This window comes from Ictalurus furcatus, chromosome 10, assembly GCF_023375685.1.
Source record: "Ictalurus furcatus strain D&B chromosome 10, Billie_1.0, whole genome shotgun sequence".
NCBI lineage: Eukaryota > Metazoa > Chordata > Actinopteri > Siluriformes > Ictaluridae > Ictalurus > Ictalurus furcatus.
In genome coordinates this window covers 15,881,925-15,893,942 of record NC_071264.1, presented here as the reverse complement: position 1 = coordinate 15,893,942, position 12,018 = coordinate 15,881,925, and the positions used below count along the sequence as shown (strand labels likewise).

The following is a 12,018-nucleotide window of genomic DNA, read 5'->3' as shown; positions in this document are numbered from 1 at the left end:
ATATCTCTTTTCCAGGTCTGTTAATGACTTTAAATTCCATACTTTCCCAGCTATTCTAGACATAATGAGGCTTCCATGTTCAAGGAATTGACACACACACACACCAAAGTATTTAAAAACATAACCCATGTTGCTTTATTGCCATTTCTTGTGTTTTACAGATTGTTAAAAAAAAAAAAACCCAAACATGATATGACCAATGTAACTGATCAAAAGTTTCTATTTCCAAAGTGTGGTGGATGCTCATATACAGCCTCATTCCTATATGGTCAGAAAAATACTGCAGTGTGTGTGTATGTGTGTATATGTGTGTGTATGTGTGTATGTGTGTGTGTGTGTGAAACAGTGTTACAGCTGTCATGCCAAACCATCATGAGCACCACAGATGAAATTTTTTTCAGTTCTGAGAACGAGACAATAACTGAGATATTTCAAGTTTGCTTATGATGTTGAAATACAGTACACACACGCACATTCGTTCTTTTACATGTAGTGGCAAATAAAATTATGATTAAAAACATTACAAAAAAAAAAAGAGATACAAAAAGTATACAAAGTTCCCAAGTTAGACAAATGGTTATGCATAAATATAGCTCAGGCTGTTTTTTTTTTTTATTTTTATTTTTTTACAGTGCAGTAACCTTGATGTTTAGGATTGAAGATGTAATGATTTTAGCACCAGAGAGAAAGGACCAGACACTGCAGTCAGGCTGCACCAGATACAGTGCGATAACTCTGAATGTGCAGGTCCTTGATACAGCCACTTCACATTAAACACCATGCTGGCATTATTTCAGTGAGTGTCACATAGAGGACGGCGCCATGTAAACAATTATGGGTGTCACTCGGTGTCTGGCAGCAGTCAAGCACGCATTTATTAATTACAGAAACAAAGTCAACAGCACTTTTAGGTCTATTGCATGTTCTGTTTGGTTTGTCAGCCTTGATGCTCTTAAAAAAAGATTGACATTGAAAAAAAACAATCTACATTTCACTTTTAAAATATACAATTTAATTTTCGAAAAAGCGAGTTTGATAATTGGTTTTCAGCATTGAGACAATACAAAAAAAACAAAAACCAGACAAAACCTCTGATAAAAAGATCATGATTGCAATCTGTAGATTGAGACTGCAATTCTGTAGCACTGGTGGAGTCATTTAGCACCTTTATATTCCTTGAGAGCAAACAAAAGTATGGGAGGGAATAAGTGTTGTGGTTAAATGTGTTATGTGGTCTGGAGTGTGTCAGAAAAATCTGCTACTGTACCGCTGTAGAATTTAAGGTTTAACGGCAGAACAGCTTTGTTAGCTTGTGTGTAGCCGTGTTGCATGTCGAAATCCCTGGTTTAATAAAAAAGCAGGTTTGATGCATAACAGTGATGCCTTTAAAAGGAGCGGTTTGTAATTTTTTGCGACTTTTTAACTTGTGAGGTCCATTTCAATGACAGTGAAAACATTGAGAAGCCTACACCTGAATTCTGATCTGCTCTGATGAAACTATGATTTCCTTGTAAGTTGCAATTAAGGAAAGTGGCTTTTGGCTTGTTTCCGGGCTGGAAAAATGTAAACAATGGCCTAAAGTAAAGCCTGACAACAGAATGATTACATGGCACTATTGTGAATCACAGTTTTTCTAAGGTACCTTTAAAATGATATGATTGTCATAAATTACAAACTGCACCTTTACGAGCTGTATGGTTGAGGTATTACGACATGGCAGCAGATGCAACATTCTCCTGAAACGTCCAGACCTGGGACCGGAAACCATTTGTTCGAGAGGTAAAAGCAATATGTGACACCATTAAGACGTGGCCAATTTTACTCCTCAAGCTCTACCTTTAGATAGATTTCAGTTCTGGCCTTGATCCAACACTGGCTCTAGATGTGTAGCTGCTGGATTAGGTTCAGAATGAAATACTAGAGTTAGGAAGACCTAGAGGAGCAGGCTTGGCCAGCTTTGACATGATTGACTTTCATTCTGACCTGAAATATGGTTGTTGTTGCAGTCCTTCGTGACAAAAAAAGAAACAAATAAGAAACAGTACAATTCTTTATGAATGACTCAATACTGAATGGAATATCCTTTGACCCCAGTGTTCACTGAGATTACAGAACGGTCAGTGGTTGTTCTGGCCATATGTTCAATACATTACATAATATTATGAGACACAATTTAACTGTATGTGCATTTACAGGCTGATATAGTCGCTACATTAAGATCTAAGAGGAATACTGGATTGTCTTGGATTATAGGGAAAAGATTTGGGCATCAGCTTAAGTCCTTTTTTTGGTCATTTTGACAGTTTCGTCTGTCACTAATGGCTTAAATGCCCTTATGGCTAATTAAGCTTTCTGATTGTCTTCATGCTTGTCCTGGCTTGACTGTTATGCTTTGGTCTAAGGGGAAGACTGAATAAGTAAAAGAAAAAAAAAGGGGGTGTGTGGTGATTGAAGACAGTTCTTCAGCATAATAAAGCTCTATAGTGTAGGGACTGGGGTCAAAGGTCAGGAGAGCACTCAGTGCAGGTAAATGTGCAGCTTGATGCGCAGTGCGTCTCCGATCTCCCCCAGCAGGTAGTCAGTGTCGTGCTGGTCCTCCAGCTGGCGGAGTTGGCGTGGGCCGTACAGGGGCAGGGAGGCGATCTCCAGGCGGTAAGAGCCGGCCGGGGGAGTCTTACGGCCCAGGCGCAGAATTGTCTTACCGTCACGCCGCTCCAGCAGCCGGAAGTGCTCAGCCTGGTTGCCATGAGTGATGACGTAGCGAATGTGGTGCTCCAGAGGCTCCAGGGCTGGAAGCAGCTCCAGCAGTGGCTCTCTATTCTGCAGTGAGGCCAGAGACAGGTTCATGGGGATGGAGCTCTGAGTGTCTACGCTGGCCATGCTCACGGACTCCTGCAGCAGAGGAATGAGATTAAAGGGGGTTAAAGAATGAGCATCAATGCACAGACATCTCTAGAGCCACTGTAATATAAAAAATGGATGGATGGAAGGAAGGAAGGACAGAAGGGGAAAAAATACAGAAAAAAGAGATGTAGGAGGAAAATATGTAAGAAATAATGGATAAAGGAAAATGAAAAATGAAAGAAAGAATGAAAAACAAGATCAAAGAGAAAATGAAAGAAGACAGAAAAAAAGACGATATTATAGACAAGGATTAACAAAAAAGGCAGCTAAAGAGAGAAAGCTTAAAGAATGAAAGAACAAAAGAAAGAAGAAACAAAAAGAAGGTTAAATAGATGAAAGCAAGGAGGAAATAAAGCAACACATAAGAAAAGGATAAAATAAATAATAATAATAATTGTTATTATTATTGTTGTTGTTGTTGTTGTTATCTTGTAAGCCCAGTCATAAAGAAACAAACTGAATACAAGTGGAATCAGATGCTGAAGCCAATAAGAGATAAGAGGGGCATAACACACCTTCAGCTCATTGTCTGCAGCGCTGCGTCTGTGACGGCCGCCATTCTCCCTGTTACCATTAATCTTGCACTCGTAACAGGCTTCAGGTGAGAGAGCGCTGTCCTCGACTTCCAATGAACCAAACTGACCCTGGAAGCCCGCTCCTGTGATACAGTGTCTAGACACACACACACACACACGCACACACACGTATCACAATATTTAGGTTTACTCACAAACCTCCAGCAGAACAGTGTTGCATGTTTTAAAAAATTGCACATATACACACACACCAATCAGCCATAGCATTAAAACCACTGAGAGGTGGCATGAATAACATTGATTATCTAATTACTATGGCACCTGTCAAGCGGTGTTAGATATTAGGTAGCAAGTGAACAGTCAGTTCTCAAAGTTGATGTGTTGAAAGCAGGAAAAATTGGCAAGCATAAGGATCTGAGCAACTTTGACAAGAGCTAAATTGTGATGGATAAATGGTATATCACAATTTATATGTGTTTACAATTATACAAGATTTAACAATGGAGAAGAAATATGTAAAAGTAGAAAAAAGGAAAAGTATATATATAAAGATATCACAATATCCCAGTTATCTGAGAAAAGCAGATTGTGACATCATTTATCATGATAATGATATTATATCGACATACTTCCCTTTATTAATGTACACCTTTCTTATTTGTTTTATTTTTATCATATTTATATTCTGTTTGTGGCAGTATTGCATTATAGGCTCATTAATATGCAAATTCCTTAAAGTACTGAATCTTTTAACTTATTAAAGTTAATGTTCAGGTGAATTTGAATTTGAGGAAGTGGAGTATGGTTGCTTGTTAAAGTCTTACCCCTGCCCTGCTCTGTAGAAGCCCCCGGGACAACCGCACAGGTAACCACCGTCCGTGTTGGAGCACCCGTAAGTGCAGGGGTTGTTAGACATGGTGCACTCGTTAACGTCCTGGCACCCACCCATACCCTGCTGGAAGTCGAACCCTGACGGGCACACGCACTTGTAGCTGCCCAGAGTGTTGTAGCATGAGGCCGAGCCACACACCTGACTGCCGGTACACTCATTCTCATCTACAGAGGTGGAGGGAAACAGTGAGAGGAAGAAATACAGAGAGAGGGAGAAGAATGAGTAATGCTTTAAAGGTTGTATTCTAGCAGTGTTCACTACAGGAAATGAAACTGTAACAATCGAGTCAATAAATATAGTATTTCACTTTAGTAGAAACTTCTTTTCTCTGCTCATGAAATTATTCAGCCTACAAACAAAATAAACTATTATATTGTATATTATACTATTATATTATCTATTATACTAGTATATATTTAATAAACTATTTGATCCATTACATGAAGATGTACTTCAATAATATGATAATAAGACACAAGTCAGTTGATAATCATCTTTATTTTTAAATACACGTCTTCACTGCTACAATTGCTGAATAAATCCTGCTGTTTTTTTCTCCCCCAACATAAATTTGCATCTCTTCTCATAATATGTTTATATCTGTATTTTTGTGATTTGTGAAATCTGAAATGTTAGGGTTCTGATTTATTTATTTTTTAATCTGAAATTGTACCACTAGCAATTTCAAAAGAAAGGAAAAAACAGGGATAAAATGCAAATGTATTAAATACACCACAGAAAAAAATATCCAATGTTATACTAATATATTAAGTATATTCTCTACCTTGTTATGTTTGATATCAGATTAACAGTACACATTAAAGTATACAACCTCATTATTGATTTGAAATCCACATGTTTTTGTTGGGTTTCTCAAAATCTGATAACAGCTTTAATTTAATATCTGAATATGGTATTTACATGGTGCCAAAAATAATCTGGTAACTGACAATCAGGCAATTATTAGTGTGCATATCAACAAACGTGGATCAAACAAATTTACGATTTTAAAGCGCACCTATTATGCTTTTGAAACGTGCCTAATTTTGTTTTAAATGTCTCATACAGAGATTTACATGCATCCAAGGTCAAAACACACTTTAACGTGCTCATAATTTAAACTGCAGCATTAACTTTTCCCCCCAGCGTCACAAACGACTCGTTCAATGATCCGTTCTAAAGGATTCATTCTAAACTCCTCCTTTCAGAGAGCATACTCTACTTTGATTGGTCAGATGTCCCAGTCTATTTTGATTGGTCTACAGCTGTCAACGTGTTTCAAAAAGATAACACCCACTACCATAACGAGTTTTCGCTCCGTCTGTTCGCAAGCAGCCGATGAAGACCAGATCCGGGGCTTTTTGTTACAAACCTACGTAAGTTAGTACAGGCAGTAAGTCTGGAATTACTAACGACTCGTTTCAGCTGTTCAAAATCGCTTCCTTCTTTTGTGAGTCAATAACTCCGTTTGTCGTGCGCTTTGATTTTTGAAACTTTGCAGACTTTTTATATTCACAAACAGCTACATAACACACTACATGAAAGGTAATATTTGAGAAACCATAATAGGTGCACTTTAATTTAAATGGATACCTTTCATTTTTTTTTTTTTTTTTGCATGTCTTTGTCTTAATGATGCATATTTGTTTTGTTGGTGGATTTGAGAGGTTGTTCGAGAAGCTGTGCTGTAGGACACTCACCCACGCACTGGTTCCACTGGTAATGTTGAACATAGCCCTGCGGGCAGCCGCAGCGGAAACCACCCAGCATGTTCTGGCATCCGTGTTGGCATCTGTGGTTCCCTGTGCACTCGTCCACATCTGCAATGCCACAAGTGTTTTTATATTTTTACATATTTTATTATAACTCTTGTCACAACAGACACCGTTATAAAGCAGCTTTACAGAGATCCAGGATTAAAATCTCCCTAAACTATATTAAATGTGTTCATTATTATTATTATTATTGAATCTTTCTAGGGGAATTGGTATTCTCAAATAAAACTGGCATATTTTCAAATACCTTTTCAATGTGAATGTAAATGTAATTGAAAATCTTAATTTTCAGTGATCATTAAACAGACAATGCGTTTACTGTATTTTTTTGAGTTTGAGAGAGAGAAAAAGTCTCATTATAAAGTGAGCTTTGGAATTGTTTGGAGGACCTTTAAACACCCTGGTGAGCAGGAAGCTGAAAACCTTATTGGTGAGTGTTACTGTATCATAAAATACACAAGCCTTTCATGTTTCAATATACATCTTAAGTCCGTGCTACATCAGTTTACTATGTGAAGTGGACAGGAATTTAAGTTTTGTTGACATTCTAATTTGCATATTCATATAAACTGGAATTCTCAACAAGAATAAATCATGTAGTCTAATGACATATTGTGTGTAACCTCCATATTAACCAATTTATTATGTGCAATTATTTTCAGAAAATAATTGCTGGCAAATTGTTGTATAATATAGAGGCAAAAGCTGACATTTCCACAGCAGCTCACATTGCGAGTGTTAATCTGCCATCAGTTGCTAGCTGTTCAGAGTTTATAAAGGTCAGTGACACTCACTGTGTCCTCTGGCGATAATTCCTTAACCACTGACATTAAATGCCCTACTGTATTATCATTACCTTCACACTCCAGTCCACTGGTGTCCAGAGAGAAGCCCTTCTGACACTCACAAGAGAAACTGCCGGGGGAGTTGAGGCAGGATGCTCGGGATCCACACGCATTCGGCTGGTTGTTACACTCATTGTTATCTGCCGGGTAGAACAGCACAATCAGCACCACATAATTCTGAGGTACAGACATTTATCTGAGAGAAGTACAATGCTAATTAACCAGATTTTGTTTTTATAGGTCTTATGTTCTTGTATGCTAATGAATACAGACACAGTGAAGCTAATATTTGATCTGTTTTGGCCTCCTGGTTTCTGTCATGTCACGGCCAACTAGTGACTCCATTTTCCAGTATGCACCACGACCTATAAACTCCCAATGGAACACACAGACACCAGACTAATTACACACATTTGTTCCCAATCACACTGACAATCACACCATGCTATATAAGAGACTTTTTGAACCCTCTGAGTTTGATGAAGTAATATGTTCAGTTGCCATAGTCTCTGGAGATTACTAAGCATTGTTGTGTATATTCTGGTTTTGATTGTGCTCTGCCTTTGATGTTGATTTCTGCCTTACGTGCTCTAGCCTGTTTGCCTGATCACCTGACCACTGCCTGTCTTTTGCCTTGCCCTCTGGATATTATAATCTTCATTAAAGCTCTTAACTGCAATTGCATCCGTCCTAACCCTCATTACGTGACAGTTTCTAGCAAGTGTGTGTGAGCTGGGCTACGTTAAGGAGGCAATATATTCATTTTATCATGAATTTCAAAATCTCAGATAAATATTTTATTTACCCGAAGTTGATATCTTTGACAATACTTACACTAACCCAGGATCCACATTAAAATATTTTAACTAAACTTAAAAAACTTTTTAAGATTTTTTTTATTCATACCCCTGTAACACAGAACCTACAGTATGTCGTACACTACAGTTACATACACTAATGTGAATGGAGCTAGGCTTACCGATGCATGCTGTCTGGTGTTGAGTAAATCCAGAGGGACACTTGCAGGTGAAGCCTCCAATGGTGTTCACACAGAGGAACTGGCAGTTGTGCTGCTTCGTGGAGCACTCGTCCAAGTCTGGGTGTCACATCATTTATAAACCGTTACTTGCACTCATGAACTCTACATGCTGTATCACGAATCTGTTTATGCAGTGAGGCGATGCAGAAGGGGAAACTCACCTTTGCAGGTCTTTCCATCTGGCTGCAGGATGTACCCTCGAGGGCAAGAGCACAGGTAACTGCCTTCTGTGTTCTTACACAGGAAGTTACACGGCTTGGGGGACTGAGAACATTCGTCCAAATCTGAAACGCAGGATAAACAATCAATTAGGACTCACTTCAAGAGTATAAGGTTATCATCATTTATGTTCAATTTGTCCATTCAGGACAGTTTGGTCATCTTCTAGTATTTCACTAGTATTTGTTTTAGATCAATAAACATACAGACATAACAGCTTGTTAATTCTATAACATTCACCATGTAGTTCACTGTTTTGAGGGTGTAAATATACATCACTCATCACAGTTAGCTGACATGAAACCATTATTGTTGATAACAAAAGGCAAACATGGAGGCATCCATGTTTTTATTCCACCATGTTTTGATTTTCCACTTCCGAATTAAGTCAAATGCAGTATTAGTTAATTCAAGATAACAGCTTAGAGGTTCTTTCTAAAACTGTTTATCTCCTTGGACTTGGACAGTAGCTGTTTCTATGGCAACAGCTAACACATACAGTTCATTTAAGACTGAAATCTACATTTTAAAGCCTAAAAAGCTGAACTATACCATGTATTGTGGAGTCATTGGGAAATGATAAGTAATGAGTTAAAATATGTACATACAATGTGGTCCAAAAGTCTGCAAAACATACAGTAAACTATTTGAACATTTTGTTACCTGTGACAAAGAAACATCTGTGAAACTGAAATATCATGTTGCTATAAATTAAAATTCTTACAATTATTTTAAGGGTAATTTAATCAAGGGCACTAAAGTAAATTTTTGTTTTGGTTGTATTTTTTTTTTATAAAGAGATTTCACAACTGTCAGATTGGAACTTTCAGAAAATACAGAATTTCTATTTTGGCAGTTATGAGTTTGACAAACATGACTTTTATAAGTTCTTATAATTATGGTCGTTCTGATATGACCTTAACACGCAAAGAATCCAGAGATCTTTGTTGGGCTCATGATGAACAGGTTGTTCATGAAGGGCGTAAATAAAAGACGTACCAGTGCAGGAGGTGCCACTGAAATCGTTGGTGTAGCCCACATTGCAGTGGCAGCGGAAGGAACCCACGCTGTTAATACACTCGCCATTCTTACACAAGTTGGGCATAACCTTACACTCATTGATATCTGTAGAAACAAAAAGTCACGCTCAGTTTAAAACCCATCAGTGATCATGAAAAAGCAATTTTATGTTACTGGATTCTACAGTGGACCTGCAATGAAAAAATATAGTGGCAGCACCACTCAATGCAATTAGCCATAGATCAGTGACTCCAGTTTTCTAAACATGAATCAGCTTGATTTCTGTAGTAGATCCTCTGCTGTGGTTTATCCAATCACAGGCATTGATGTAAATTATTTAGTTTAAAACAACTCATCTGACCAGAGACTAGCTACCGGGCTAGAGACATTAGATCAGAAAAGGGAGAGCTTTCAGAGGCATCTAGATTTTATTTCAGTTACACTGTCTGGTCTGATTAGTGATGTAATGACTTGGTGTGGATCAAACAATGAGGATTGGACAGAGAAGGGTGCATTTATACCTGCACAAATTTTAAAGGATGTTGTGTGGAACTTTTTTTGTAAGGAATGTAAGGTAAGTCCTGAGACTTTCCATTACGTGTTAGATTTTCTTAACGTTTTAACGAGCTAGTAATGAAAAATAAGCAAATTCAATGTAATTGGCACAACACACAATGCTATCACCATGGCAACGTGTATATGGCTGCATGCTGCATTTGGTCATGTAACACCACATCAGACTTGCAACATCTCCGCCAACATGTCCTTGCAGCATAACCCTTTAAAATGAACTGCTCCCTCTCACCTCTGCCATCGGTAGTGTAGCCCGGTCCGTGTGGACACATCTTCTTGTACTGCACGGTGCCAGGCAGGGGGCAGAGCTCGCACTGTGGTCCCCAGCCACGGCCTCCGTTACAGCAGCACTCGGATTTGGTAACGCTGTTGCGGTTGGTGGACGATTGCTGGCACATGGTCTGTAGAACCTCAGTGAAACAGAAGCCCTGACGATTATCTGAGAAAGACAACGGATGATCAGATTGTTAGCTTTTCATCTCTGTGATTTCACTGTTAACAGCTTTCTGTGGTCTAGAGAAGGAAATATCAATCATTTAGACTAGATGTAATTGACAGTATCATATGATTTGATTCATTATGATGATTTGATGTCGTGGTCTGTGTTTCTCATATTATAGATCTATAGCCTGCAGCGGCCATAGGCGAATAATCGCACCAAGTTCCTCTTGTATTACTGTGATCTATCCCTATGCTGTCTCCAGTGTTAGTCATTTGTAAAGGTCAGAGGTAAAATTGTGACTTTAGGTTTTCTACCACAGGAAAGGCTTCAGGACTAAGGAGGTGGTGGGTTTTTCCCCTCAGGGACAAGTGGTGCATTTTTTGTCTTAATGACTTCAAGACACAGAGAAAAAAATATCGCCTGGTGAGGGAACAACAATTTATATCTGCTATAAGGTAAGTAATAACAGGAACTAACTTTTTTCCTGGATGTTCAACAACACTGAACATAACTATAAATGGATAAAAAAGTATGATGTGTCATGCTTTAATTAATTTTTGGCAAACTGCTGTGGTATAAAAGGAACAAACTACTTTGTTATTGGACAATAATCAACCTTGGCTTGGAAACAATACATAGGGCTACATCACAACATTATGTTGTTGATTATTTTCTTAAAAATGCATGCCCCCTAAGTGTTTTAATCCTCACATTTTCATAGGCCACTTTCTCTCTTCTGCTAGCCACCATTTCCACTAATGTATTAAATACAACTATAGCTCAAATCACACATTGAAAATTGTACATTATATTTTTATTAACTATATTTTGGCTACTTTCTCTCTAAAATTATTACAAAAAGGAGTTCTAATTTACCACAATTTAAAGCACTGAAATTTTTAAAGTCCCAGGATCTGTTTTTATTAACGATAACAACCCTGTTCACAACTTTTACCTGATGCACACAGATTTGTGTAGCTGTGTGATAAGTATGGTACACTGATATGAATTTCTCCACTGTGTGTGAATTCACAGGCCGTGTATCAGATAAATCTTGAAGAGAAAACCCTGCCAGCATGGACATGTTATTAGAATTCCAAGATAGTTTTGCAAACTTGTTATTGTCAGTGTTTCTGAGTGGGTGTATGTTAGATAACATTTTTGGAGGTGTGCTGCAGGCTGCATTTTTGCCTCACATATTTGAGAATCATCAAATAGTCACAGATTTGTTTACGGCTGTCATGCATGTTATAGTGAAAGCATATGTGAGCCTCTGTGTGAGTGTGTGCTCCTTCATGGCAGGTTCTTACCAATGCACTCAGTGCCTGTGGAGCTGGGCTCGAATCCTTCGCTGCACTCGCAGCGGTAGCTGCCCACTGTGTTCACGCAGCGGCCGTTCTTGCAGATGCCAGACTTGGTTCTGCACTCGTTCAGGTCTGCCAAGGAGACATGCAGAGGAGGGGAACGAGAGATACAGTGAGTCAGGATGAGTGGGTGGCCAAGAGCGAAGAAACAGTGAAGAGAAACCAAAGTAAAGAAAAGGAGATGGAACAAGCTAAAACTTAGTGGGAGAACCTATGCAATGCAATATCTATTAATATCACGAGACTTATTTACAGTATTTACTGTACATCCAAAAACAAATTTAAACACTTGAGTTAGTGTGCTCTTGTTTACAGACGGTTCTTTTTCTATGTTCAAATGCATTTACTGTGTTCATTCACGGGATGATACTGACAAGTCTAAAAGTTGAAATTATTGGATAGAACCATT

The 12,018-nt window shown here is 38.3% G+C and overlaps 1 protein-coding gene across 1 annotated transcript in view; it reads right to left on the bottom strand.

Moving 5' to 3' along the window:
- Positions 1 to 107: 107 nt before the first annotated feature.
- Positions 108 to 12,018, bottom strand: part of fbn2b (fibrillin 2b) — an 82,069-nt gene continuing 70,158 nt past the window's right edge. The window contains exons 56-65 of the mRNA XM_053635683.1: positions 11,556 to 11,681; positions 10,036 to 10,242; positions 9,210 to 9,335; positions 8,153 to 8,275; positions 7,932 to 8,048; positions 6,964 to 7,092; positions 6,033 to 6,152; positions 4,265 to 4,496; positions 3,420 to 3,576; positions 108 to 2,892 (exon numbers count right to left, since the gene is read on the bottom strand). Of these exons, the coding sequence (XP_053491658.1) occupies positions 2,518 to 2,892; positions 3,420 to 3,576; positions 4,265 to 4,496; positions 6,033 to 6,152; positions 6,964 to 7,092; positions 7,932 to 8,048; positions 8,153 to 8,275; positions 9,210 to 9,335; positions 10,036 to 10,242; positions 11,556 to 11,681 (1,712 nt within the window). The 3' untranslated portion in view covers positions 108 to 2,517. The remainder of the gene's footprint in view (positions 2,893 to 3,419; positions 3,577 to 4,264; positions 4,497 to 6,032; positions 6,153 to 6,963; positions 7,093 to 7,931; positions 8,049 to 8,152; positions 8,276 to 9,209; positions 9,336 to 10,035; positions 10,243 to 11,555; positions 11,682 to 12,018) is intronic.